Source organism: Mus musculus, chromosome 7 (genome assembly GCF_000001635.26).
Source record: "Mus musculus strain C57BL/6J chromosome 7, GRCm38.p6 C57BL/6J".
Taxonomy (NCBI): Eukaryota; Metazoa; Chordata; class Mammalia; order Rodentia; family Muridae; genus Mus; species Mus musculus.
The window spans coordinates 56,291,210-56,316,877 of record NC_000073.6 but is presented as its reverse complement, the minus strand read 5'-3'; the positions used below and the strand labels follow the sequence as shown (position 1 = coordinate 56,316,877).

Below are 25,668 nucleotides of genomic sequence, written 5' to 3'. Positions count from 1 at the left end.
GATTTCTGAGTTTGAGGCCAGCCTGGTCTACAAAGTGAGTTCCAGGACAGCCAGGGCTACACAGAGAAACCCTGTCTCAAAAAACAAAAAACAACAACAACAACAACAAAAATCACTTTCCCAGTCACTGAAATTGTTCCATGGTTTATGTACTTGAAGTATGTCATTTTTTTATCTTAAGGGTAATAACTCAAATAAACTGCCAACTTTTGGAAATAATGATGCCACTTCATTGTTCAAAAGCCTTAGAGATGAAGTCTTTAGTTAACAAACCAGCACCAGCCAGTCCCTCCTCCCTGAGAAAATAACTAGACCTGTATTAACACTTCTCAATAAAGCCCTAACTGTCAAGAGATATGCCATCTTGACTATAATGATAGGATCAGCAACTGTGGGATAGTGAAGGACCCAGACTTGGAGCCATATCCTGCTGGGAAGACTGTAATTACCATGCCAAACAGCAGGGCCAGAGTCTCGAAATCAATCCACTCCACCACGTGGGTCAGGCTGGGTCTCTGTAATCAAAGCACAAATTTGCCAATTAATCCTGTGCATCAACCTACTGAGCAAAGCTCTAAAAATGGGCTGCCCTTACTGCAAGCGCAGACATTGGGCCAAAGCTGGAAACACTGCATCCACTTGCCTTTGAAGTTGAATTCTATCACACTGCTGAATTACACTCATGACCCAGTGAATCTGTCACATCCAAAGTATTCATGAACAAAAGGGAGGGGATCTAATCCTGGAAGCTCCAGGAAGAATTATTGCCTGGACTGCTGGTTTGGTCTTCCTCAGTGGGGTGGCATGATTGACACTCTCTATTCTACTCTCCAAGTGCCACTAGAACAAAGTGTGAAGTGAGGGACTGCCAGAACCGAGCCTGCCTCGGAAAGGGCAGTTCACTGAGTACCCTGGGGGCTTCTTGATGCATGTGCCTACTATATGCCATAAGAGCAATTTTCCAAATGAAACATTATGTGAACCATACTCATGAGAACAAGTGCATGACTCAGAGACTCGGAGGCTGTTAGCGTGTTAGCATTCCTTCTAGGCTCTGCCAAAGTTACTTAGCAATAGCAGATAGGCCTGACTGTCTATAAAAGGGACTGTTTGGCTTCTCTTTCCTCTCTCTGACCCTTTTGTCACTCTGACTCTTCTCTCTCTCTCTCTCTCTCTCTCTCTCTCTCTCTCTCTCTCTCTCTCTCTCTCTCCTCTCTTTCCCTTTCTCTCCTCCCTCATGTGTTCCCAGCCAGCCTCTTCTTTCTCCTTTCTCTATCTCTCTCTGTCCTCTGATCCCTCTCTTTCTCTGCCTCTACTCCCTTCTCAACTCCCCTTCCCATCCCCTAACTAACTCTATTCTATACTAGACCCTTAGTATGGCTGATACCTCAGGGGAGAGATGCCTCAACCTGGGCCTGCTGAGGTCCTCCATCCCTCCACACCATACTCCTCTGTATGAAACATACCATTAGCTTTATAAAATATATCAGAGGCAATCTCACTCCAGCCCAGATAGCACCCCACATCCAGGGACTGCATCCTGCTTGAGCAGCCCCCACTTTCCCATGCTAGCGGTGTCAACTTCCCTATGTCAGTCCCTGTTGGGGACTGGTTCCAATGCTTTGTCTTAATTCAGCTCTAAAAGCTGCACTTCCAGACCTGAGGGTCCCTGTCCCCAGCTGGCTTCGACTGATTTTTAAGAATTGCTATACAGCCGGTGGCTGGGCGGAAAGTCAAGTGGACACCATTATTTATATCTGGGTATCTCCAGGGCCTATGATGCCACAGAATAAAGCCTCATCCCTGATTGGTCCACCTCCATGCCCCCACACCAGATAAATGCATGCCTAGGGAGGCTTTCTCCATCCCAAATGGAGACTATCACTACATAGATGAGTGTGTCTTTATATCCAGTGACAACTTTCTTAAACCAAGTTTGTCAGTTCATGCCTCTATGAATTGTGGGCAAATGGCATGGAAACATCACATGAAACAATTTGAAACAACTAATACACCCTGGGTCTGGCACTTTATCTAGTAGAAAGCCAGTAAATCAAACATAACAACTTACATCTCCAACCACAGCCAAGGCTGCTAGTGCTGCAAGTGCTCCCAACATGGCTGCCAGGGTTCTGTGAACAATCTGGAAAGGAAGACACCAAAAGCGTGTATTGACATGTGAGTGCTCCATGTGCTTCATGTGTATCAAATGAAAAAGATATCAAGGGGGTTGATATTTTTGCAGCCCAGAGAGACCCACAACCACCAGCAGCCTACGTTCTTGCAACGTTGCTTCCATCTCCAGGGTGACTGTGAAAGGATGCTCAAGGAAGTCTACAGTAAAGCATCATTAATTATTTACCATGTTCTCTAGGCAACAGAACCTTTAGTTCAAGGACATAAATCAGCCCTTTTCAATTACTAAGACTACTTTTAAGTCAGCACACAGACAACTGCCTTATCTAATTGAGACTTCAGCATATAACCGAATCATGAAAGAATTCTTGCCGATTTAGTTACAATCCAGTGGACATGGAATTTCTAATGCCAAATAGGTTGGCAATCTGATCCTGCATACACGGCCACTGAGGATGCAAAATGCTAAAGCAACTGCTGAAAAGAGTGTCTTAAAAAGTTAAACACAAGTTTACCATATAGTTTAACAATTCTACTAGGAAACACCTAAACACACGTGAAAACATGTACCCCATCAAGGCATGAATGTTCTGAACAGTTATTCAAAATAGGCCAAACCTGGAAATTTCTATGTGTCCATTTGTACACTAGATTCCAACTTCACTTTCAAGTTATTTTATGTCTATGTTTTAAAAATATTCAATGTTCAGACTTTTAAGGGTTAGTACAGTTGCTTTATTATTTTTGTTTATCATCATAATCATCATTATCACCTTGGTTTTGGATTTTTCAAGACAGAGTTTCTCTGTGTAGCCCTGGCTGACCTGAAACTTGCTTTGTATATCAGGCTGGCCTCAAACTCAAAGCTCCACCTGCTTTTGCCTCTTGAGTACACTACCAGTACCTGGCACTATATTTGTTTTTTGTTTTTTGGGGTTTTTTTTTAATTTATTTTTTTAATTAGGTATTTTCTTCATTTACATTTCCAATGCCATCCCAAAAATCCCCCAGACCCTGCCCCCCCCCCATCCCCTACCCACCCACTCCCACTTCTTGGCCCTGGGTTCCCCTGTACTGAGGCATATAAAGTTTGCAAGACCAAGGGGCCTCCCTTCCCAGTGATGGCTGATACAAGTACCTACAACTTAAGTTGCTACTAAATTGTAACAATCCCTTACATTTGCATTCTGCTTTTCAGTTTCAACTGATGGTACACATTAACACTTCCTCCTTCTTGTGTGATGCCTAGACAGTGAGCTGGGCAAAATTCCTCCTCAGCTTTGAAATTACAGAAAACAAACCTGAAGTTGAGTGAGGTCATAAGGAGAATGAGATGAGTAACTTCAGGGAGGGGAGTCTGTGAGCTGGGGGAGTTTAGGGTAGGGGAGGAGATGAAAAAGCCAGGATCCTAGCATAGTCTCTGAAAAGTACAACAGACACCTGTGACACTGAAGGGTGTGGGAGGCAGCCTGCATTTTGGTATGCTAATAGATGCCACCACAGGTAGCCACATGTTCCTTCTGCCTTTTGGGATTTGTGGAAATGGAGTTTCCCTTGAACAGGACAAATCTAAATCTGTGTTCCCAGCCCATGCATACTCAAACTTGGTTCCAGAATAAACTATATTTTTACTCTATTTAAAGTGAGAACTATGGGTTTTTTCCACCCATTAATTTATTTATTCCTTTTACATCCTGATCACAGTCCCCTCTCCCAGTCCCCAACTCACGGCCCCTCTCCCCTACCCTTCTCTTTCACCTCTGAGAACTAGAGTTTCCCTGCCTCCCCGGGTACCAACAACCTCTAGCACCTCAAGTCGCGGCACATCCTCTCCTAAGGTAGCCCCGTCAGTAGAACAAGATCCACAGGCAGGCAACAGAGTAAGATACTCGCTCCAGTTGTTGAGGGACCCACATGATAGCCAAACTGCATTTCTACTCCGTATGTCGGGTAGAAGGATAGGTCCAGCCCATGTATGCTTTTCGGTTGGTGGCTCAGTCTTTGGGAGTCCCCAAAGGTCCAGGTTAGTTGACTCTGTTGGTCTTCTTGTGGAGACCCTATCACTTCCGAGTTCTTCAATCCTTCCCCTAACTCTTTCACAAGACTTCCTGAGCTCTGTCTAATGTCTGACTATGGCTCTCTGCATCTGTTTTGGTCAGCATCAGCTAGGTTAAGCCTCTCAAAGGACAGTTACGCTAAGTTCCTGTCTGTGAATTCAGGCTGACAGATACAAACACTGCATGAGGCCCCAAGGTAGTTGAAGGAGGAAGGCAGGCCTGTGATGTATCCCTATATCGGCACAGTTTGCTACTGCCTTGGGACGTATATGAATGTAGTAGCTTAGGGGGTCTACCTTCTGAAGATCTGTTCCCCTGCAATCTCAAAGCAACAAATACCAAGGGCTATTTGTATTTTGACCTCATCAGAATCTTCCAGCCCCTAATTACCTGCAGCCACTATCAGAGGGTCAACTTTTCTGTCTGGAGTTTCTCAGCTCACCTGAGGCTTTCAGGGTCATTAATGCTTCATTGGCAGGGGGATGGGTGGGGGGGCAGGGTGTGTTGCCTTCAGAACCATTTGGCATTGGTTGTCTGGTACTCCTTGAATGCCTAATTTTGTGATTTTTTTTTTTTTTTGCTGTTTCTCACGTGATCTTACCAAGCCTTTAGCTCTTGATTCTTCCAAATGCCTCTGGATGTTCTCTCTCTCTCTCTCTCTCTCTCTCTCTCTCTCTCTCTCTCTCTCTCTCACACACACACACACACACACACACACACACACACACACACTGAAAACCTTCCCCTTCTCCACAGCATGGAATGATCATGTCAAGCAGTTTCCTTACCATGCCCCTTCACATACAATAATGATAAAGACTCCAGATACAAGTGACATTTGTTTCCCTTGACCCAAAAGGGTAGAGGTGTCAGAGGGAACACTCCACAATGTGCAAGGGCCTTACAGGGAAACTCAGGAAACATCCCCTATTCCTGGGTAAGAAGAAAATCTACTGGATCTCCTGGGAAGACATTCATTGGGGGTTGGCCACCCAGTGTCTGGAGCACCCTCATGTTTGTGTAAACATGAATGAAAATTTTGAGACCCAATGAGAGAAGATGAGGGGGAGGGCATTGGGAAAATTCTTCCATAAAGCAGTACATGATCCTGATTCAAAACATACCTTTCAAGAGAACATAGGTGGCATTTTTCTCAGCAGAGAGGAGAAAGGAGAGAGAGAGAGAGAGAGAGAGAGAGAGAGAGAGAGAGAGAGAGAGAGAGAGAGAGAGAGAGAGAGAGAGATTAAAGAAAGAGTGTTTAAAGATAAGCTAACATCTAGAACTTGGGGTGTGAATATTTTACCTTCTAAGTATTTAGAAGAACAAGAGATCTAAGTGTAACCTGGCTTTAGGGTTCCCTCGGTGGGGAATTTTACTAACTCCAAAATGGTTTCTCCTTCATGTTTAACCAGGTCCTGGGCAGTTAAATTTTTAAAGATCACCGGTGGGCAGCCTTCTTAATTAAAATGAAGAATGATCTGATTTAAAATTAATTAAAATAGTAATTTGTAATAAGAAGTCTACAAAAAACTACATGTGAGTTAAAATGAGATACTAAAAATAAGGAATAGATTTTTTTTAAAAAATTGTAGAATTTATATTAAAACTAAAGACAACTTCTAAAATTAGCAGCCTACTTGTTGGAGCATGGTCCGAGTATGGAGTTGTGTGAGGAGAATTCTGAGTGCTTATGAGAACACTCCAAGAAAGCAAGGCAATAGTTTTGTGTCCTCAGTTTCTTCAAAACACTTAACGGGTCTCAGATGTGGTTTTGTGCCCCTCCCATGTGTAGTGGATTTACTTCAGATTATTCTAATTGTTTTGAAATAAACTTCTTTGAGATCCATTATCCACAAATGCTTGATCTGCATACCATATATGCACCTAAAGTCATAAAGTTGTATGAAAATTCCTTTCATGAAAACAGATTGTAAGTGGGGAAAAGTTTAAGATGCTCAGATCTAGGTTACAACGTAAAAGTCCGTGTTATACCATCTGGTATATAAATAGATTATACACCCTGGCTACTATAACAACAAATGCTTACAGCAATACGGGAGTAAATAACAGGAAAGGAAAAGAAAAGGAAAGTGAATAATATCAAATATAGATCAAGTTGGTTATTTCGAATCACATTAGTGCTTTGAACCTAAACCTCACTCTCACTTGGAATCTTTTTTTTTTTTCTGGCCTCTGCCTCACCTTATCTTCAGACATGAGTAATCACCCCGATTAAGAAATAATCACCCAGACTGAGGATCTTCTGTGCTATCTGGCCTTGTTGGAACTGCTTTGAGGAGCTGCAGCAACCTTAGGGTATTGAAATGTCAGGTCTTGTGGCAAACAGATAGAGCGTGATATATCCCCCAGACATCCTGAATCTTTTAACTTGTCAGTTTTAACCTAATACAGAGTTCCATACGTGTTGTTAGAGAATCACAGATAGAGTGTCTCCCATATTCAAATGTGTGTTCCCCCTGCCAGAGGACATATGTTCCACAATGTTTCTGAAATCCCAGCTGCTAGCTAAAATCACCTTAAAAGATCCAACAGGAAGCTCTAGATGGTGCTCATACTTGTAATATCAGCCCTTAGATGGCTAAGACTGGAGATCTGCAGTAAGTTCCTGGCAACTTGATTTACAAAGTGAGTTCCAGACATCCTGGTTGACATAGTGAGTTCCAGACATCCTAGTCTACATAATGAATATCAGCCATCCTGAGCTACACAATGAAACACTGTCTCATTCTCTCTTCCGAAAGATGGGATGAATAGGTGAAAGAAGGGAGAATTGCATGTCCTTGTGGTGAAATAAATCAAGGAGCTCCTTCTGCTGAAACACTGGGGCAGAACATAAGCATTATCTGAGATTGATAAATACAATTAAGTGCTAAACGACGTTAAGATTGTTGTGCGTATTCTAGCAAGATTTTGCTGAAAGGACCCTGATATAGCTCGCTCTTGTGAGGCTATTCTTGGGCCTAGCAAACACAGAAGTGGATGCTCACAGTCAGCTATTGGATGGAACACAGGGCCCCCAATGGAGGAGCTAGAGAAAGTACCCAAGGAGCTAAAGGGTCTGCAACCCTATAGGTGGAACAACAATATGAACTAACCACTAGCCCCCAGAGCTCGTGTCTCTAGCTGCATATGTATCAGAAGATGACCTAGTCTGCCATCAGTGGAAAGAGAGGCCCATTGGTCTTGCAAACTTTATATGCCTCAGTACAGGGGAACGCCAGGGCCAAGAAGTGGGAGTGGGGAGGGAGAGGAGAGTCGGGAGGAGGGCATGGGGGACTTTTGGGATAGCATTGGAAATGTAAATGAAGAAAATACCTAATTTTAAAAAAGGAAAAAAAAGGAAAATAAAAAGAAGCTTACTGCATGATATATAGCTTGTGCAAGACTTATGTTGCAAGATATCTGATCATGCTAAAAAAAAAAAGATTGTTGTGTGTATTATGCTTTAGTTAAGTTTTTATTATAAATATCTTGTTAATGTTTTCTGCAAATAATTACAAATATCAAAAGTGGTGATTTGGCAGGCCTCACCCTTCCTTGTCCCTAACAATCTTGAGTGTGGAATTGTCAACCTAGCAACCACTTTACTGGCAACTGGCTACACTGGCAACATGGCAGCCAGCTTTTTTTATACACTTTGAAAGTACTCTGTGGACACATTAGTAGTTTCAGGGGACACATTAGCACCACAACAGGAAAACCATTTGTGTTGTAAACATTCCAGACAAATTGGTTCTACTAAAACTTAGGATGTGGGGGGGGGGGGGGGGGGTGGTCAGGATTTCAAGATAATCCTTAGCAACATAGTGAGTTAAAGGGCAGCCTGGACACCATGGGATCTCATCACAAAAAGAAAGAAAGAGGGATGAAGAGTTGGCTGGAGGGTTAAGAACAGTAGCTGCTCTTTCATAGGTCCTGAGCTCAATTCCCAGTATCTGGGTGGTGGCTCACAGCCATCTACAACCATAGTTTCATGGGATCAGATGACCTCTTCTGGTGTGCAGATAGATGTACATGCAGACAAAATATCCATATACATAAAATAAATGAATCTTTTAAAAAATAAGAAGGAAGGAAGGAGGGGTTCTTAAGTATGAGCAGCCTTGATGAATTCTAGATGAGCCTGTTTACCCAGCTCTGAGACTGATACACACACAGACATTCATTTACATAAACATCTTCTCTGATTGGTGCAAACACTTTTGTCACATCCCCTCTCTGGCTGCTTCACTCAATTTTCAAGGAAGACCCTCTTGCCTTTTATGCCCCCTAGAGTTGCAATACTAGCTCAAATGAAAGCTTTCTCCAAATGGCCTTTTTATAACCATGTTTGATCTGCATCATGAACAGAGCAGGCTGAGCTAGGGACATAAAGAGGCAGATGTGGCAGCAACCATAAAGATGGTGGCTGAGGTAGAAGTGGTAACTACAGCAGTAATGGTGACTTGAGTGCAGCTGAAGGCCAGAGAGCAGCCATTATGGAAAGAAGGAGCAGAAACATCAGGAAAACAGGGGCTGATAGAGTCACAGCAATGGTAAGAGAAGGAGGAACACTGAAGCTAAAGAAGGAAAGAAGGCTGTGAAGAGACAGAGAAGAGAAGGGGTGGCCTCTGGTTACTAAGAGTTCTTAGGAGAGGCCAAGCATGAAGGGCTAAAGGCTAGAGAACTGTACTATAGGCCACTGTCAGAGGCTGAGAGTCCTGACAGTGCAAGACCTAAAAGCTCTAACCTTGGATGTCCAAGACGCTACCATTGGTTGATGTAGAACTGAGGGTCCCAGAATTCAAGTCTCATTTTAGATCGGTATTGGTTGCTTGCTGCTGTTTGCTGCTGACCCTGACTCCTGTTGAAAGCTAAGGACTACAATAGCTGTAAAGTTCCCAGGAATGCTAGGATTATAGCCTCATCCCTAAGCCTCCGTGTATCTCATACAGAGCTGGAAACATCTCCTAAAGACTTGAATTGTTGTCTGATGCCTTTAGTTGTTGAGAGCCATACCAAACCAAAGCTTTCACAGAGGTCTTGGTGAAAGGACAAAAAAGAGCCTAGTTCTGGGTCCTTGCCCAAAGGCAGACTTATCAAGAGCCAGTCTGAAGCTGGGACCAGGACCTCAAAGATATTAAGGTTCCTGTGAATTTTTCTTTCCCCCCTGAAGAGACTAGCATTATCAGTCCCAAAACCATGTGCTCTGTCTCTAAGGCCCGGGAGATATTCTGTATTCTCTTTGAGCAACATTGCTTGATGCAATTTATGCTGGCTTGATCCCATTCCTCCCATTAAAACTGTACATAAGATGCTGTGCTTCTTAATAAACTTATTTGGTATCCGTTATAGCTTATGCAAGACTTCCTATGTTAAGCCCCAAACTTTCCTATCCTCTTATATCCTCATCTCTTGGTCGCCATCCCCTTAGGACCTGATCACTAAAGAACATCCCATGGATCCAGGTTATTTCGCCTTAGAGATCAGAGCTGTAAGCCTAATGTTAGTACAGTCCCTAGGCTTTGGCAACCAAAATCCTTTGACTGTCAGCACTGGAAGACCATCTCCTCACCTACTATCAGGTATACCCTAGTACAAAAGGATCATAGTAACAGTGCTTTTCTGAGAGCTGCAGGCCTCATATGTAGTACTTATATGAATGTAATATCAGCTATGCTAAAGCATAAATACATAAATATACCCCCTACAAATCCCGAGGGTGGAGAGAGTTGGACGTGCCATGAATCTGCCTTCGTGTCTCTGTAGCACTGTCCTTTATGTGAGAACAACTCTGCAGACCTAAAAACCCTGCATCCTATGCAGAGCAGAGCCTGGAAAGCTACAGCAAAGTCAATAGTATGCCATTGAAAGACATTGCCTGATATACTAAAATATGAAGTGATCCAAAGCAGAGTGCTACAGAGGTTTAAAAAAAATCAATAAAATATGTGACAAAGGCCTTAAGGCATAACTGAAGACCTTGAACAGCTAGTGGACGAAATAAGAAGACAATATATGGCTTCTACATTATAAAGAGAGGGACTCACCTGCTACATTAAAGAGGGCAGATGTGCCTAAGGAGCTTGGGTAATTGCACCATACACATGAGTCCATGTAGGAACATAGAACTGTAATGCTCTGAGAGGAATTCTGAAAAACTGGACTCGGGGGTATTGGGTATAGGGGCTTTAAAATGAGGGAGGGAGGAATTGGGGTTAGTGTCTAGAATGTGGGATTCTGACTAATAGAGATCAGGCACTGGACCATGAAACTGAATGACTAGGGTACTCAGTTCTGGAACATGGGACTCAGAGTGATGATGGAGTTTGCCTGCTGTAACATGGTCCTGGGAGGGGTTGGGGCTGACATTGTTGTAAGGGATTGAGATGAGTGCTCGAATATTGAACTGTGGGGAATAGTAGTAGTTCTAGACCACAGAACTGTGACAGATACTGGTGGTTTCTAGAACTTGGAACTATGATGGATACTGGTAGATTCTAGAACATGGAACTATGAGGGGTATGAGTGGGTGCTAAAAAACATGGAGCTGGAAAAGCTAAGAGGAAGGTTCCAGAACCTGTAAATGGCTAGGCAGTTTCTGTAACAGTTGTCTTTGGAGTGTGGGGTTGCCTCATAAGACCCTAATTACCTTCCCCGGGCCTCTTCTCTCCAAAGCACTTGTATTAGGTTGCAGCCACATGGAATCCCTAGTCCATTGTGTCTGTCACTTCTAGAGGCTGCTTTTCTGCCCTAATGTGTGGTAACTCAGTCACAAAAGAACACGCATGGTATGTACTCACTGACAAGTAGATATAAGCCCAAAAGTTCAGAATATCCAAGATTCAATTCACAGACCATATGAAGTCCAAGAAGAAAAAAGACCAAAATGTGGATGACAAATACAGAGGCAAATGCTCGCACCAACAGCATTGGAGAAGGGATTGAAGGAGATGAGGGGGATTGCAGCCCCATAGAGGGAACAACAGCGTCAACCGGCCAGGCCACCCTCTGGAACTCCCAGCAACTGTACCACAAACCAAAGAGTACACATGGAGGGACCCATTGCTCCAGCTGCATATGTGGCAAAGGATGGCCTTATTAGACATCAGTGGGAGGAGAGGCCCTTGGGCCTGAGGGGGTTCCATGCTCCAGTGTAGGGAAATGCCAGGGAGAGAAGATAGAAGGGGGGCACCCTCATAGAGGCAGGGAGGGGAGGGGATGGGGGTTTCTGAAAAGGAGACCTGGAAAAGGGAAAACATTTGAAATGTAAATAAGGAAAATATCCAATAAAAAAAGGCATGTGCCACAAAAAAAGAAAGAGAGAGAGAAAGAGAGAGAGAGAGGAAAGGAAAGGAAAGGAAAGGAAAGGAAAGGAAAGGAAAGGAAAGGAAAGGAAAGGAAAGGAAAGGAAAGGAAAGGAAAGGAAAGGAAAGGAAAGGAAAGGAAAGGAAAGGAAAGGAAAGGAAAGGAAAAATACAAGTACATGATTTCCCTCTTCCCTCAAACCTCTTACATGTCCCCTATCTTCCATGTTCTCTCTCAAACTCATGGCCTCCTTTTCTTTAATTATCATTACTACATACACACACACACACACACACTCACATTCCAATCTTCTGAGTCTATGTTGCTTGTATGTATATGTTTTGGAAGTGACCGTTTGGTATTGAAAAGCCAGCTCAGATCTAGCTCGATTCTTCTGAGTTCTGAACTTCAACTTTGGGGATGCAAACAAGAGCAAATGCAATAGCTTAGATTGCTTGCCCTGACCATGCCTGGTACTGGGGATTTCATAAGACAGTGTATGAGTCTTGGGGAAAGCACTGCCACTCCAAGTAGCCTAACTTCATTTAACATATGCATATGTATGTATGTACATATGTCTGCATATTTCTTTTTTATTTAGTATATATGATAGGCATGTATTATATATCTCATATACAATTTGGGTAAGTATGAAATAGCAAGATTCCTTGTAGATTTTTCAAAGTTGAGGGAGCTAAAGCCTCTCCCCCACTTCCCTCTTTATATCATTTGACTCGTGCTGTTCCTCTCTCAAGAGCCCACTCCACAATCCTATTTAACATTCCTGGTTTCTATGGTTACTATGGTTATATGCTCACATCTAAAGATCTGGAGCTAGGAACCACAAATTAGAGAACATGTGGCACTTGAATCTCTGGGTCATCTTACTAAAAATATTTTCTAGTTACATTCACTTATGAGCAAACTTCATGATTTCATTTTTTCTTTACAGCTGAATAGGCTGCCTGTAATAGTCTCCATATGTTACAAAGAGAAGCTTCTTGATAAGGAATGAAAGCCACACTTACTTACAGATAGAAGAGTACGTTTCTATACATTATCCCATTGTATAATTGTACAGCATTTTTTACTCAGTCATCAGTTGAAGAACATGTAAGGTCATTCATTTTCTGGCTATTGTTAATAGGATGGCAATGACCATTAACTAAGCAAGTATTTATGAAATAGGACATGAGTCCTCTGAAAATATGCCATCTTGTGGTGTAACTGAGTTGAATAATTAATCTTTTTTTAGTTTATTGAGATTTTCCACACTGATATCCACAGTGGCTACACCAGTTTGCAATCTCACCAAGAGTTAATGAGGGTTCCCTTTCTCCATATCCTTGCTGACACTTGTCAGTTGTTTTCCTGAAGTTGACCATTGTGACTAGAAGAGGGAATTTCAAAGTAGTTTTAAATTTCATTTCCCTAATTATTAAGGATGTTGAATACTTTTTGAGATATTTCTTGGTCATTTTTGTTCCTTCTTTGGGGGAAACTATGTTCAGAGACAAGTTCGTTTTTAATTTGGGTGGTTTGTTTTGTTGACTTTTTTTTCTTTTTTTCTTTTCTTTTCTTTTTTTTCTCTTTATATATTCTAGATATTAATCCCCTATTAAATATATACCTGGCAAAGATTTTTTTCTCTGGGCTTCTTCCTTACCTGATTAATTGATTTGTTGTACAAACTCTTTTTACTTTCATGAGATCCTGTTTGTTCACTATTGGTGTAAACAATGGTTCAGACAAATTAAGTCCCAGTCAGAAAGCTCTTTTCTATACCCATCCCTTGTAGGATACCACCTATGTTTCCTTTAGCAGTTTTGACATTGTGAGAGGCACACTAAGCTTTCTGACCCATTTGAAGTTGATTTTGTGTAAAGTATGGATTTCCAATTTTTCCAGCACTATTTATTTGAGGATGCTGTCTTTCTTCAGTGTATGTTTTTTGGCAACATTGTTAAATATTAGACAGCTGCTTATTTTTCTGTTCTGCTATCTTGTTCCATTGGTCTACATGTCTGTTTCCATGCTAATACTATACTGTTTTTTTATCTCTTGAAATCTAGAATAGTAATTCTACAAACATTGTTCTTTTTGCTTAGGATTGCTTTGGCTATCTATGATCTTTTGTGGTTCCATATGAATTTTAGAATCTTTTTTCTATTTCTGTGAATAAAGTTGTGAGGATTTTTTGTTATTGAGATTACATAGAAGCTATAAATTACTTTTTATAGAATGGCTACTTTTCATGATATTAATTCTATCAATCAATGTACAGCAGAGGGCTTTCAAAATGCTAGACACTTCCTCAATCTCTATCTTCAGAGATTTAAACTTTTCATTGTAGAGGTCTTAGGTTTACTTCTAGATGTTTTCCTTTCTTTGGGAATAGTATGCATTTTAGTGTGTCCATGATTACTTCTCAGCATGTCTGTTGTAATACATACAAGGACTATTGATTTTGTATTCTACCACTTTAATAAAAGTGTCCACCATTTCTAGAAGTCTGGTACCATTTTTGGAATCTCTTCTATATAATATCACACCATATACAATTACGAATAATTTGACTTTTTGCTATTTGTACTCCTTTAATTTTCTTCTCGTATTGCTTTATTCCAGATTATGTTTCAAGTACTATATTGAAAAAGAGTAGAGACAGTGGATACCCCTTTCTCATTTCTGATTTTAATGTTGCTTCAAGATTTCTCCACTTAGGATAATGATGGGTGTGAGTTTGTAATATATAGCCTTCATTATGCTGAGGTATAATAGCTTGGTGAACATGATTTCTTTTAGCCCATTTGTGTCATGGAAAGTTTTTATCTCTCCTTCAACTATGGCAAATAGTTTTACTGCTTCTGGTAATCTAGGTTGGCACTCGTGATATTTTAGAACTTGGAGTGTGTTGTTCCTGGCTCATATAGCTTTAGGGTTTCTATTTTGAAAAAAAGAAAAGTTGCTGCTCTGACAGATTTGCCTTGTATGTGATGTGTATGGTTTTTCCTATCAGAGCTTCCAATACTCTTGCTTTATCCCGTGTATTCAGTGCTTTAGCTATGATATGCAAAAGAGGGTTTTTTTTTTTTATCTTGTCTGTCTGGTGTTCTGTGTGCTTCTTGTATCTGTATGAGTATTGCTTTCTTTAGTTTGGGGAAATTTTCTTCTTTGATTAGTGACCTGAGATTCTTCTCCTTCACTCATGCCTATAATTTGAAGAATTTGGTCTTTTCACAATGCCCTGTCATTCCTGCATAGCCTTTTTCTAGGTCTTTTTTTTTTTTCATTTTCTTTGCTTGAATGGTCTAGTTCCTCTACTTTATCTTTGAGTCCTGATATTCTTGTCTTCTGCTTGATCCATTCTTCTGCTTGTAAGGCTTGCCCTGGGTTTTTTTAATTGGGTTGTCGAGCTTTTCAACCACACCTTCATTTCATCTTGAGTTTTCTTCAGTATTTCTACATCCTTACTGAATTCAGTTTTCAAGTCCTGGGTTGTTTTGTCATTTCCTTCAACCTAGATCTGTGTTTCCTGGGCGTCTCTCAGGCATTTATTCTCTTTAACTTTCTTGATCTTTTTCTTTGTGTCATCCTTAAACTTCTTAATTCTGTGATTATGTTTATGATTGTCTTTTTACGTTCCTGATCTTGCGGGGCGGGGGCTCAACTAGGTATTTCTCTCCTGAAAAACATTTCTACAAGACTGATAGATTTTGTAAGGGATGTGCTTATTATCTTAATCTTCCATGGTGTTTGTGGTTTTGCAATGAGACCTGGGCATTTGGACATTTGGTTGTAAGTCTAATGTGGACACAAAAGACTAGCATTAAGATATACCACCCAGCCCAAATCTGAAGGATGGGTATGGCATAGGTAGGGCTTACCTGTCTGAGCCAGGACCCTAGTTATAAGCCTAGGGAAGGTATGGGGATTAAAGAAATTGAAGGCAGAGAAGGGTCAGGTGAACTCACCAAGTTGGGCTGGTACAGAGGATTTGAGGTCTGGGACAGGCCTGGAAGTTAGGCATGGTGGGCTTCAATAAGATCAAGAGGGTACTTGAATTGGTATGGTATACAGGTATCAACCTGGCACGAGCCTTGGGTTGAGGAGAGTATAGGCAGGGCTCCCCAGACTAGACCAGGGACGTGGGAACATCTGAACTAAATCTAAAGACCGTGGGGGGTCCAGGAGAGGTAATTCAGACAGTCAGACCTAGCAAGCAGTGAGGAATTACAGATATACAGGCCAGACTGTGTCTGGAGATTGGTTACAGGCAGAATAAAATTAGGAAGATATGGGGCATTGGACTGGTGCACAAGATCAGAACTAGCTTTTAAACCAAACGCTACATAAATGCATGAGCCAAATACAAAAAGACCTGAACAGTGAAGCCAGGCCTCACAAAAAGACTGCCTAACTTTGCCTCTGTTTGATAAGGGGGTAAAGGAAAAAACCTTTGTGTTCCTAGCCAAAAGGAACCCAAGGTGGATATCTGGAAAATATATTATCTCCTTTATGCTGTGAACTCCTTTTCATTAAGACTGTCTAAGCCTTTTTTAAAATGTGATTTTATTCAGTCTGCTGAACCTTAGCTGTGGCAGAATTTTTAGTATGCTCTGCTGAGGAATTCTCCAAGGCCAAGGCCCAGTTAGAGATCAAAGTATGAGAGTCAGAAGGGTTGCTCCAACTTTGTTCTTCTTGCTTTCAGGGAGGACAACTTTACAAGGATAAGAAATATGACACTGAGGAACTGCCAATAAGCTCTACCTCCACTATACAGTCAGAGCTATAAATAACCCAAGGGATGTCCTGAAGTGGTTTCATCTGATCCTGATATTAAAGACCTATGGGAACCCTGGCTAAGCCTTTGTCTCCTCAATTACATGTGGGTCAGTGGCACATACCAAAAAAAAAAAAAAATGGTGTTGGTAGTGCTCAGGGGTCAGGCTATCTGGCTCAGAACTCAGGACCTGTCTCAAACATCTATAGGTACTCTAGGGACATGTGCTTGTTTATTGAGCTAGCTTCATGCCAGGTTCTGTTCAAGGCACTGGCCTCAACATTGATGAACAGGCATGATAAGGGGGCTCCTACACAGAACAGATGAGGCAAGACCAGGAACCAAATCACAGCTACAGATAGCAGAAAGAGTTGTCCAGGAAGTAGTGACAACAATATATAGGGAGAATGAGTGGGCAGATCAGTTGGCTCACCCCAGGACTTGCTCCCTCAGGGCAATGACATCAGACAGCAGCAATATAGGCTGAGGGTGCCTGTCTAGAGAGTCTAGAGACCTCTAGTTCTGGGGAAAGAACTGGGATCCAGACATAGGGAATCTTCTGAGTCCCCACATGTTAAGTCCTAGAGCAACCCAGGAAAACTACAGTGTTGACCTCACTTCTGGACACACCCCCTGCCCAGGGGAACTTACACCCATAGAGGAACTCTACAGAATTCTAGAAACTCAAAAGTTATAGAAGCATAAACCAAAACATAACTGTTCTAACACTTCTACAAATTTCTTTTCCTTCTTAACCTAGGAACAAACCTACCAAGGGAAAGGTTTGGATTTCACAAGTTGTTACATAGATAATTTTTATTTGCAAGTTACACTAGTGTCTTAAAATAGAAATTTTCCCATTTCTTTCAGTCCACAAAATGTAAATCAAGTCAGATTAAAAACTTGTATCATAAAAAATTAATAAACTTGCATTCAATGTATAATAAGTTCTCTGACCATACAGGAATCAAATGCTAACTATATAACTGGAAGAAGACAGAAAAAGTGCTGAAGTTTACAAATTAAACAGCATATATCTAAGCCAGGCATGGTAGTGCATACCTCTAGCCTCAGCTACTCAAGGAGGCTGAGCCCAAGAGTTTGAGGTCAGTCTGGCCAATATATCATTACTCTGTCCCCTCAAAAAATAACAAGAAGATAAATAAAGTAAATAATACATTGAAATTTTTTAAAGAGAAAATAAATGAAACTGAACCACAAAGATCAAAATCTGTAGGATGAAGCTAAAGAAATGATAAGAAGATACGAGTACAGTCACTTAGGAAAACACTTGATGCAGAGATATAAGTATGCCCCCAATGTATGTCCTAACATAAATCAATCTAATGTAGTGATAACCTAATACAGACAAGTCAAATGATCACAGGGGCTAATGCAGAAAAGTACACTCAAAACTCAATACCCTATGATGGGAGGAAATCGCAATACAACTGGAAAATAAAGAGATTTCCCCTGTCTTATAAGCAGCATCTACAGAACAAGTGATATCCTCTTAATGGTGGAAGCTGGAAGTCCTTCCTGTGTGGTCAGAGAGCACAGCAAAGATGCCCACTCCCACTCTCACCACCTGTCTTAGTTAGGGTTTCTATTGCTTTGAAGAGACACCAAGATCAAGGTAAGTCTTAAAAGGGACAACATTTAGTTGGGGTTGGCTTACAGGTTCAAAGGTTCAGTCCATAATTACCACAGCAGGAAGAATGGCAGCATCCAGGCATTCACAGTGCTGGAAAAGGAGCCAAGAGTTCTACATCTTGCTCAGAAGTGAACCCAGAGAAGATTGGCATCCTCAGGCAGTTAGGAGGACACTCTCAAAGCCCACCTCCACAGTGACACACTTTCTCCAACAAGGCCACACTTCCTAATAGTGCCACTCCCTAGTCAGGTATATTCAAACTACCACGCTATCTTATTACCTTATTCTGGCTACTGTAAAGAGACAAACAAACCAACAAACAAACAAAAAAACCCAAACAAACAAAAACCGCAAAAGCAAAACCAGAAATTAAAGGGATTCCAATTAGAAAGGAAAAAAATAAAAACACCCCCCCACACACACTACATATGCTATGGTGATCTATCTTTAAAATCTCAAGAATAGTATTTTTAAAATACACCCATGAGATCAGAAAAATGGCAGTACACAACAAAAGTAACCCAGAAAGTCGTAAGGCCTGTGCAATGATGCAATGATTTTAAAATAGATAGATAGATAGATAGATAGATAGATAGATAGATAGATAGATAGATAGATAGATAGATAGGTCAACAGATACACAATGTTTACGGACTATAAGAGCACATAAGTGTATATGGAACAAGAATGGCCACTGTACTGAACAACTTTGGGGAGGTGCAGCAAGTGAGAGATGTTCTGTCCAGTATGAAGACAAAATACACCTGCCATCATCAAGACAGTGTGGGAAGAGATGGACGGGCACTTAACCAATGTGCTGAGACAGGGAATCCAGAAATACGCCCCACAAAAACTCCAATGGCTTTTTAATTTTTTTTAGATTTATGTATTTTATATACATGGATGTTGTACTTGCATGTATGTCTGTGCACCATGTACACGCCTGGTACCCATGGAAACAAAAAAGGGAGGTGGGATCAGATGCCTTGGAACCGGAGTTATAGACAGTTGTGAGTCTCCATGTGAATTTTGGGAACTAAACCCAGGCCTTCTGCAGCAACAACAAATGCTCTTAACCACTGAGCCATCTCTTCAGCTCCTCCAATCACATTTTAAAAATTATGCATAAAAAAGCAGTTCAGAAAGGGAGAGAAAGCTTTCTCGATAAACGCTGCTGGGGTCATCGGGCATCCTTGGACCTGAAAATGGGCATCTGCAACTCACCCAGATTCAAGAACCAGCTCAAAGCTAAAACTTTAAATATTTTAAGTAACCACAGCTGAGCAATAAGTTCTTAAACATAACATTAAAATCATGATCCATAAGACTCACAAACTTTATAGGCCACTCTAGAAGAAAGTATTTGCAAAATGTACAGGCAACAAAGCCTTTATATCCCGAGTATATAAGTACCCAAACCCCAACATTAAAAATTCAATTACAAAGTACATAAATGACAACGTGCAGACACCTCACGAAGCTTTTCTGGTCCTCTCACAACCTCTCTTGTTTTTGTCAGTGCCCATGATTCAGCAACTATTTGGGGGCAGTTGCTTTTCCTACCTAGAATCCGTAGGAATTGCTCCTTCGCAATTTGGCTAAATAAAACTGAGTTTATCAAAGCATCCAACAGACTGACCCGACCACGAGCAATGGTAGACCATAGAGCACAGGCACGGTAGTTACCTCAAATATGATCAGAGTATAAACCCCTGCAAGGATTGCCACCGCACTGGCCACTTGTGCTTCAACGCTTGCCCCAAGGAACTGATGGGCCAGCAAAAGAGGAACGAGGCGAGTCTGTTGGAGAGAGGCCTGGATGCTGATGGAAACAGCCTCCCTGCAAAATAAATCAAATCCCTTGAGGTTGGTCAGGGACACAAAGGGAATAATTAAGATACCTCCTCAGTATCCTTTCTAGCAAGTTATTCAGCCCAATGCATAACCTCACAGACAGAAAAGCCCTGAGTACAGACCTGTGACACAGGGCACAGGCCTTTCTGGGCCACTCAACAAGCGTTCTTTAGCCTTTTGCAAGTGCCAGTCTAAAAATTAGCCTGCAAAAATAGCAGCAGGTTTAGCCCCTCATTTTCTTCATCCTTGTCAGCACAGGAGCATTCCAGCTGCTAATACAGAGTATCACTAGCTACTTAAACTTGGGTCCCCTATAGTATCGAACAGAGCCTAAAATGGCATGCCTGAGGATAATCAAGTGCGACATGCAGAAAAAGGAGCTCTTTTGTAAAAAGTCACTCAGTAATAACTCTGTTGAGCCTAGTAGTGTCCATTCCTGCCCCAAGTTAGTATGTTGAACAACTTATCTATATACCTCAGAATGTGATTATTTAGAGATGGTTCTTAAGGAAGTCACAATGATGAAGTGAAATCATGAGAGTAAGCCTAATTCAGTGGGACATATGTCCTTCAGAAGAGGTCAGGACACAAACATGCAGGGAAGACAAAACAAGATAACATCTGTGATTCAAGAGACTAGACCTGTCATCAGCTAGATGTCAGATTCACAGTCTCTTAAGGTCTGAATAAGTATGTGTGATGCTTCAGCCCTCAAGGGTATGCACCTAACTGACTGGGAGGAACCAGGAATTGAGGTCAAAAATAGAGTGCTTTTAGTTAAATTTAAGAAGAAGAAGAAGAAGAAGAAGAAGAAGAAGAAGAAGAAGAAGAAGAAGAAGAAGAAGAAGAAGAAGAAGAAGAAGAAGAAGAAGAAGAAGAAGAAGAAGAAGAAGCCTAAAATTCCCCAGAGTGTAAAAGAGATTGAATCCAAGACCTCCAAAGATACCAAAACCAAGATACTCGAGTCCGTTATATAAACTGACATAGTATTTGTATAATATTAATAAAATATGAACATTGACTAAAACATTCCTTAGCTTCAAAGTGGGTACTGAAGTCAATCCTCTTGTGTCCTGACCAGGATGGTTGCATGGTGTCCTACAGAGATTTTGCACCTGCTATCTACAGTGAATGCATGAGGACCTTGCTCAGATCATGTAAAGCTTTATAAACATGTAGCATATGCATGCCCATGTTTGCTGTTCTGTAGGCTAAAGTTCTTTAAGCAAGTGATGTGGTTTGATTGTGCCATTCAAAAAGTCCTTAGCCTGCAAATGTATACATTGATAGTATTTGGAGAGAGTATGGGAAAGGCACATAGGGTTTCGTGAGCTCCTGAATGAGTCCTCATATGACAGGCGTGCCCCAGGTTCACAGGCTTGCTCCATCTCACAGCAAAAAGGACCCGGTGCCAAGATGTTGTTGGCCCTGTGCTATCAGACTTCTCCAGAAACTGTTATTCCTTATAAATCACTCAGTCTTGGATAGTCTAATATACCAGAAGAAGGTAGGCTGAAGACGGTAAGCCTTACCCAGAAAAAAATGTACAAAACCCCAAAACCCACCTGCTCACTATCTCAAAGGTTCTGCTCACCACCACGTGCTCACTTCTTGGATTTAAAAGGACAGTCCAATTGTAGGTGAGCTGTAGAAGCCAAAATGTAAAATGACAGTCAGTCTTTGGGAATAGCCACCATGTAACACAGGGGTACATAGTCAGTATAGACACAGTCTCTAACAAATATTCTCAAATGAAAGTTGATCTAATCCTTGAATGTAGAACCTGTGGGTGAGGAATGCCAACTGATTTATGAGTAAAATAAATCACAAGTTAGTGGAATTATTTGAGTTCTGGGCTCTTTTAGTCCTCTCAGGAAACCTCCAAAAAAAAAAAAAAATGATTCCTTAGAGTTGCTTCCTGCTTACAGCCAGGAGGCAGAAACCTGCCTCCAAGAAACCCCAGCATGCTGTGTTGCAGCAGCCCCCCCCCCCCCACACACACACACAGAGTTAAACTGGAACAGCAGCTGCTGCAGACAAACCATCTCTGAGCCAGCAGTCTGGAGGACCAGAGAGAAACTTCCAGTGAGAGGACAGGAGTCTCCCCCACAGAGGGAAGGATTGGACACAAGGGTTCTCAAATAGGCCTCTGCAGAGAACCTCATACATGAGAAAGCTCTTTGAGGCTTCTCAATGGCAGTGTCCTTTACTAACAATGCCCATTACTCTGACCTGATTATTATACATTATATGCTGGTGTCAAACTATTATACTCTACCAAGTAAGTATATATACACATGCCAATTAAAAAATTCTAACTGTATATAATATTAGAGGCATTGGGATATACCCCACTGTCTTCTACACAAGAATCAACAGGCACAGGGTAGACACATTACGACTCCCTCTCTCACTGCAACAGTCTATGTTCCTTGACTGGGAACAGAGTTTCTGTCTTAAGATCATTCTATAGTTTACTATGTTGGTTAATACCGGCCATTGACAATTATCATCGCTGGGTATAATTCGACTTTTGCCCTGTAGACCACGATCTACAGATCAGGAAAATGTAAGGGGTACAGCCTTGTTCAAATAGGGTTTCTTTCTGTTGGTTGGTTACACTAGGGAAAACCCCTGAGCACAGGACATACCTTCCATGCAAGAGTTCCTGTGGGTATCCAGTGGAGTCACTGGCACCACTTGGGGACAGGTGAGGTTCCAGGGACAAGCTTTGATGCCCAGGCTCTGACTACTGCTGGTTTTCCTCCTGTGCCCGGGTGCATTTGAAGAATGGAAGCTGAAGGTGGGACTCTGCACAGGGCCTACAGACACAGAGCTCAGGAACCAATGTGCTTGGCAAATGCCAACAACACAATGTAGCTGTGGGATGCACCTGTGCTCTGAGCTGTCCAATGAGTCTCTAACCGCCTTGCATTTTACAACAAAAACTGCTGAAGTCCATAACACTTCCCTTCAATAAGCTAGTAATATTTTTTTTCATTACTGCATGAAGAACTTGCAAGTGCAACTTGACTGTAATGGCATGGAAAAAGAATTTCAATGGCAAAGCAAAAGATAAGTATCAATGACTTCACTAATAATGGAGTTACTGCCGTTGGCTTCCATCAAATCCATTCAGTAGGAAACTCAATTTATAATAGGATGTAATGAGATTTTACAATTTCTTTCAAATGATGTGGAAGTAATAACCTGCTGTGGTCGCCGCCGTCTGTTGCCCGCTGCGTCTGTCTGGGTCACCACCACCACGACATGTTCTTCTTTCCCGGAACCACTTGGTCCTCCAGCCATTAAGGCCCCTGCCAGGTCCAGCTGAAGTATCATGGAGTCCGCGTGACCACTGAGGTTCACAGCTGAAGGTGCATCAAGGTGAACCACAGGACAAGAAAGGAACACCGACCATTCCACAATCACACACACACACACACACACACACACCACTGAGACACACACACCTAGGAAAGCTCACAAAGCAATGTACATCCAGCCATTTGATCCAATCCCTATACTTGGCCTGCTTACCACTGCAGCCCTTCACTACTACACAGACAATTGGCTCTATGTTGAGTGACTATTGCTTGAGTTCTGGATGATATGTACCTAGTATTCACGACTGTCTTCCTGCATACACTATGTACAGCTGGCATAAAATTCCCATCCAAGTTCATGGGCCCATCAAAGGTCAGGAACCCCCATGAATGAACCAACCCATACCTACATCCAAGTTATAGGATATCAAACTCCTGATTATCAGGTGAGAAATCACGATGGGAATTAAAAGCATTCTGAAGCCGGGCATGGTGGCGCACGCCTTTAATCCCAGCACTTGGGAGGCAGAGGCAGACGGATTTCTGAATTCGAGGCCAGCCTGGTCTACAGAGTGAGTTCCAGGACAGCTAGGGCTATACATAGAAACCCTGTCTAAAAAAAAAAAAAAAGCATTCTGAAACTGGCAAAAAATAATGGTGTCCACAGCAATGCATGTTGAAGGTCAAGCTCTCGGTCAGGCAGGGCCTATGAGGAAAAGAAGCCCCTCCGAATTCCCAGTTCTTCCCATGACAGTGGGCACTGCACAGTGTCCTTCTCCTCAGCTCCTACATCCCTGCCTGTGTGTTGCACAAACATGGGAGCATACTCCTCAGCTGTTGTGGAAAGCCGGTACGTGCTGCGAGCAATCGCATGTGTGCCGCCAGTAATCTCTGAGGAGAGCCGGGTGTGCCGCGAGCAATCGCCATTATAAGATGGCGCGGGCCTCCGCTGTGCCTAACTAGTAAACAAGCCTTGCACGCAGGTGCAAGAGTGAATTCACTCCTAGTCACTCCCATTCTCGGGGTGTAATAGTGGGGTGATGGGCAAGCAACGAATCGGGAGCTGTCACGCCATATCAGGTGCTGAAACGTCACGCTGCGGGTTATAAAAGCAGCGCCATTTTCCCGGTTCAGAATCTTCCTGAGAAGCAAGCAATAAAGCTTTTGCCGCGGAAGATTCTGGTTTGTTGCGTCTTTCTTGCCGGTCGAGCGGGACGCAATAAGCTGTATCTAGACTCTCAGAACTTCCTACCTCTGCTGTTAGGTCCTAGTGTCATGGACTGCATAAGTGTGTAAGTGCAATCATAGATTGCCCAGGATGGCTACCCTAGGCATTTTGACCCAGATCTCCAAAGACTTCAGAAAGAGCTTGCTGGGTCCAGGATGTTCCAGTGGCCAGTCCCTTTGTTCTGACTTCAGTCCCTAGAAATTCACTGGGCTTATTGGGGGCAGAGTATCTAAGGGTTTTCTTTTGAGTGTTGGGGAAGCCAGTTAGTAAATGACTCTTTTTTATTGTTTTCTTTAATCTTCAAACTATGCTGTTTTTAAAAGTTGTACAAAGAATCTTAGTAAAGGAAATGCTTGGTAGGCCTTGTGATCTGTGTTACAGCTATCCTACACGGCTTGATACTTGGGTATAGAAGGTACAAATGGAAAATGAAAATTACACATGGAACAGAATTTACAAAGAAAAAAAAGTCTGAGAGACCCTGTTGCTTTGCCAGACTGAGACGTTTCGTGTCCTGGTCCTTCGTGAAGGGAACTCACGAAGAGAAGAGAAATAAGTTAACAGAAAGAAGAGTGTAATGGCCATGAAGACAGCAGAAAGTAGAACAGTGCCACCTTGAGGTAAATCTCAGAATTGCAGCAGGCTTCTCACCCCAGTACTCGTGGATTTATCAACAGCAAAGTAAAACAAAGCCTTTGTCCTTATTCTTCTCCTACCTATGAACTAACACTTGACAAGAACAAACTGGAGAGCTCAAAAATTTGTTCTGGCTATCAGTTTGAGAAAATCTAGTCCTTCATGGTGAGGGTGTCTCCATTGTAGTGAGATTATTCTGAAAGAGAGACTGGGCTGTAACCCTCAAGGCCCTCTACACTGAACCCCTTCTTATAGTAGGTCACACCTCCTAAAAATTCCACAACCTCCCAAACCAGCTCGTGAGTCTTTGCAGGGGTCTAAAAGCACTAATAGGGGGATGACTAGGTAAATTACATCACCTGACTGCTAGCCATTCAAATGGACAATTCAAAAACCTAAGGCACATAAGCCCTACAGATGTAGCCACCTTTCCTTTTCCCAGTGCATGCCCAGGGCGCCAAGCCCAACTTGAAGTTCCACATTGTGCAGGAGTGTCCACGCTCTGCAAACAGAAGCCTTGAGGTTGAGCCCTACCCCTCAATTCTCTTTAACCCAAGGCTTCCAACCATAGTGTGATGGTAATACAGTCGCTGTCTCGCACTGCTCAGGAACACCCATCTTCAGGGAAGCCTCTCTTGTGCAGAACTTCACTATACACTTTGCCCTCTCTGAAACACAGCCAAAGG

The 25,668-nt window shown here is 42.2% G+C and overlaps 1 protein-coding gene across 5 annotated transcripts in view; it reads right to left on the bottom strand.

The window, feature by feature from the left end:
- The window catches only part of Oca2 (oculocutaneous albinism II), a 296,926-nt gene that overhangs the window by 219,641 nt on the left and 51,617 nt on the right, over window positions 1–25,668 (bottom strand). For 4 of the 5 annotated variants that reach the window (NR_157030.1, XM_006540700.1, XM_006540699.1 and 1 more), the window contains exons 7-11: window positions 23,003–23,163; window positions 21,358–21,437; window positions 19,625–19,778; window positions 2,072–2,143; window positions 450–515 (exon numbers count right to left, since the gene is read on the bottom strand). Coding sequence is in view for 3 of the 5 variants with exons in the window: in XM_006540700.1 (XP_006540763.1) it covers window positions 450–515; window positions 2,072–2,143; window positions 19,625–19,778; window positions 21,358–21,437; window positions 23,003–23,163 (533 nt within the window). In the remaining 2 variants the exon portion in view is untranslated. The remainder of the gene's footprint in view (window positions 1–449; window positions 516–2,071; window positions 2,144–19,624; window positions 19,779–21,357; window positions 21,438–23,002; window positions 23,164–25,668) is intronic. The other variant, NR_157031.1, reaches the window with a different exon arrangement.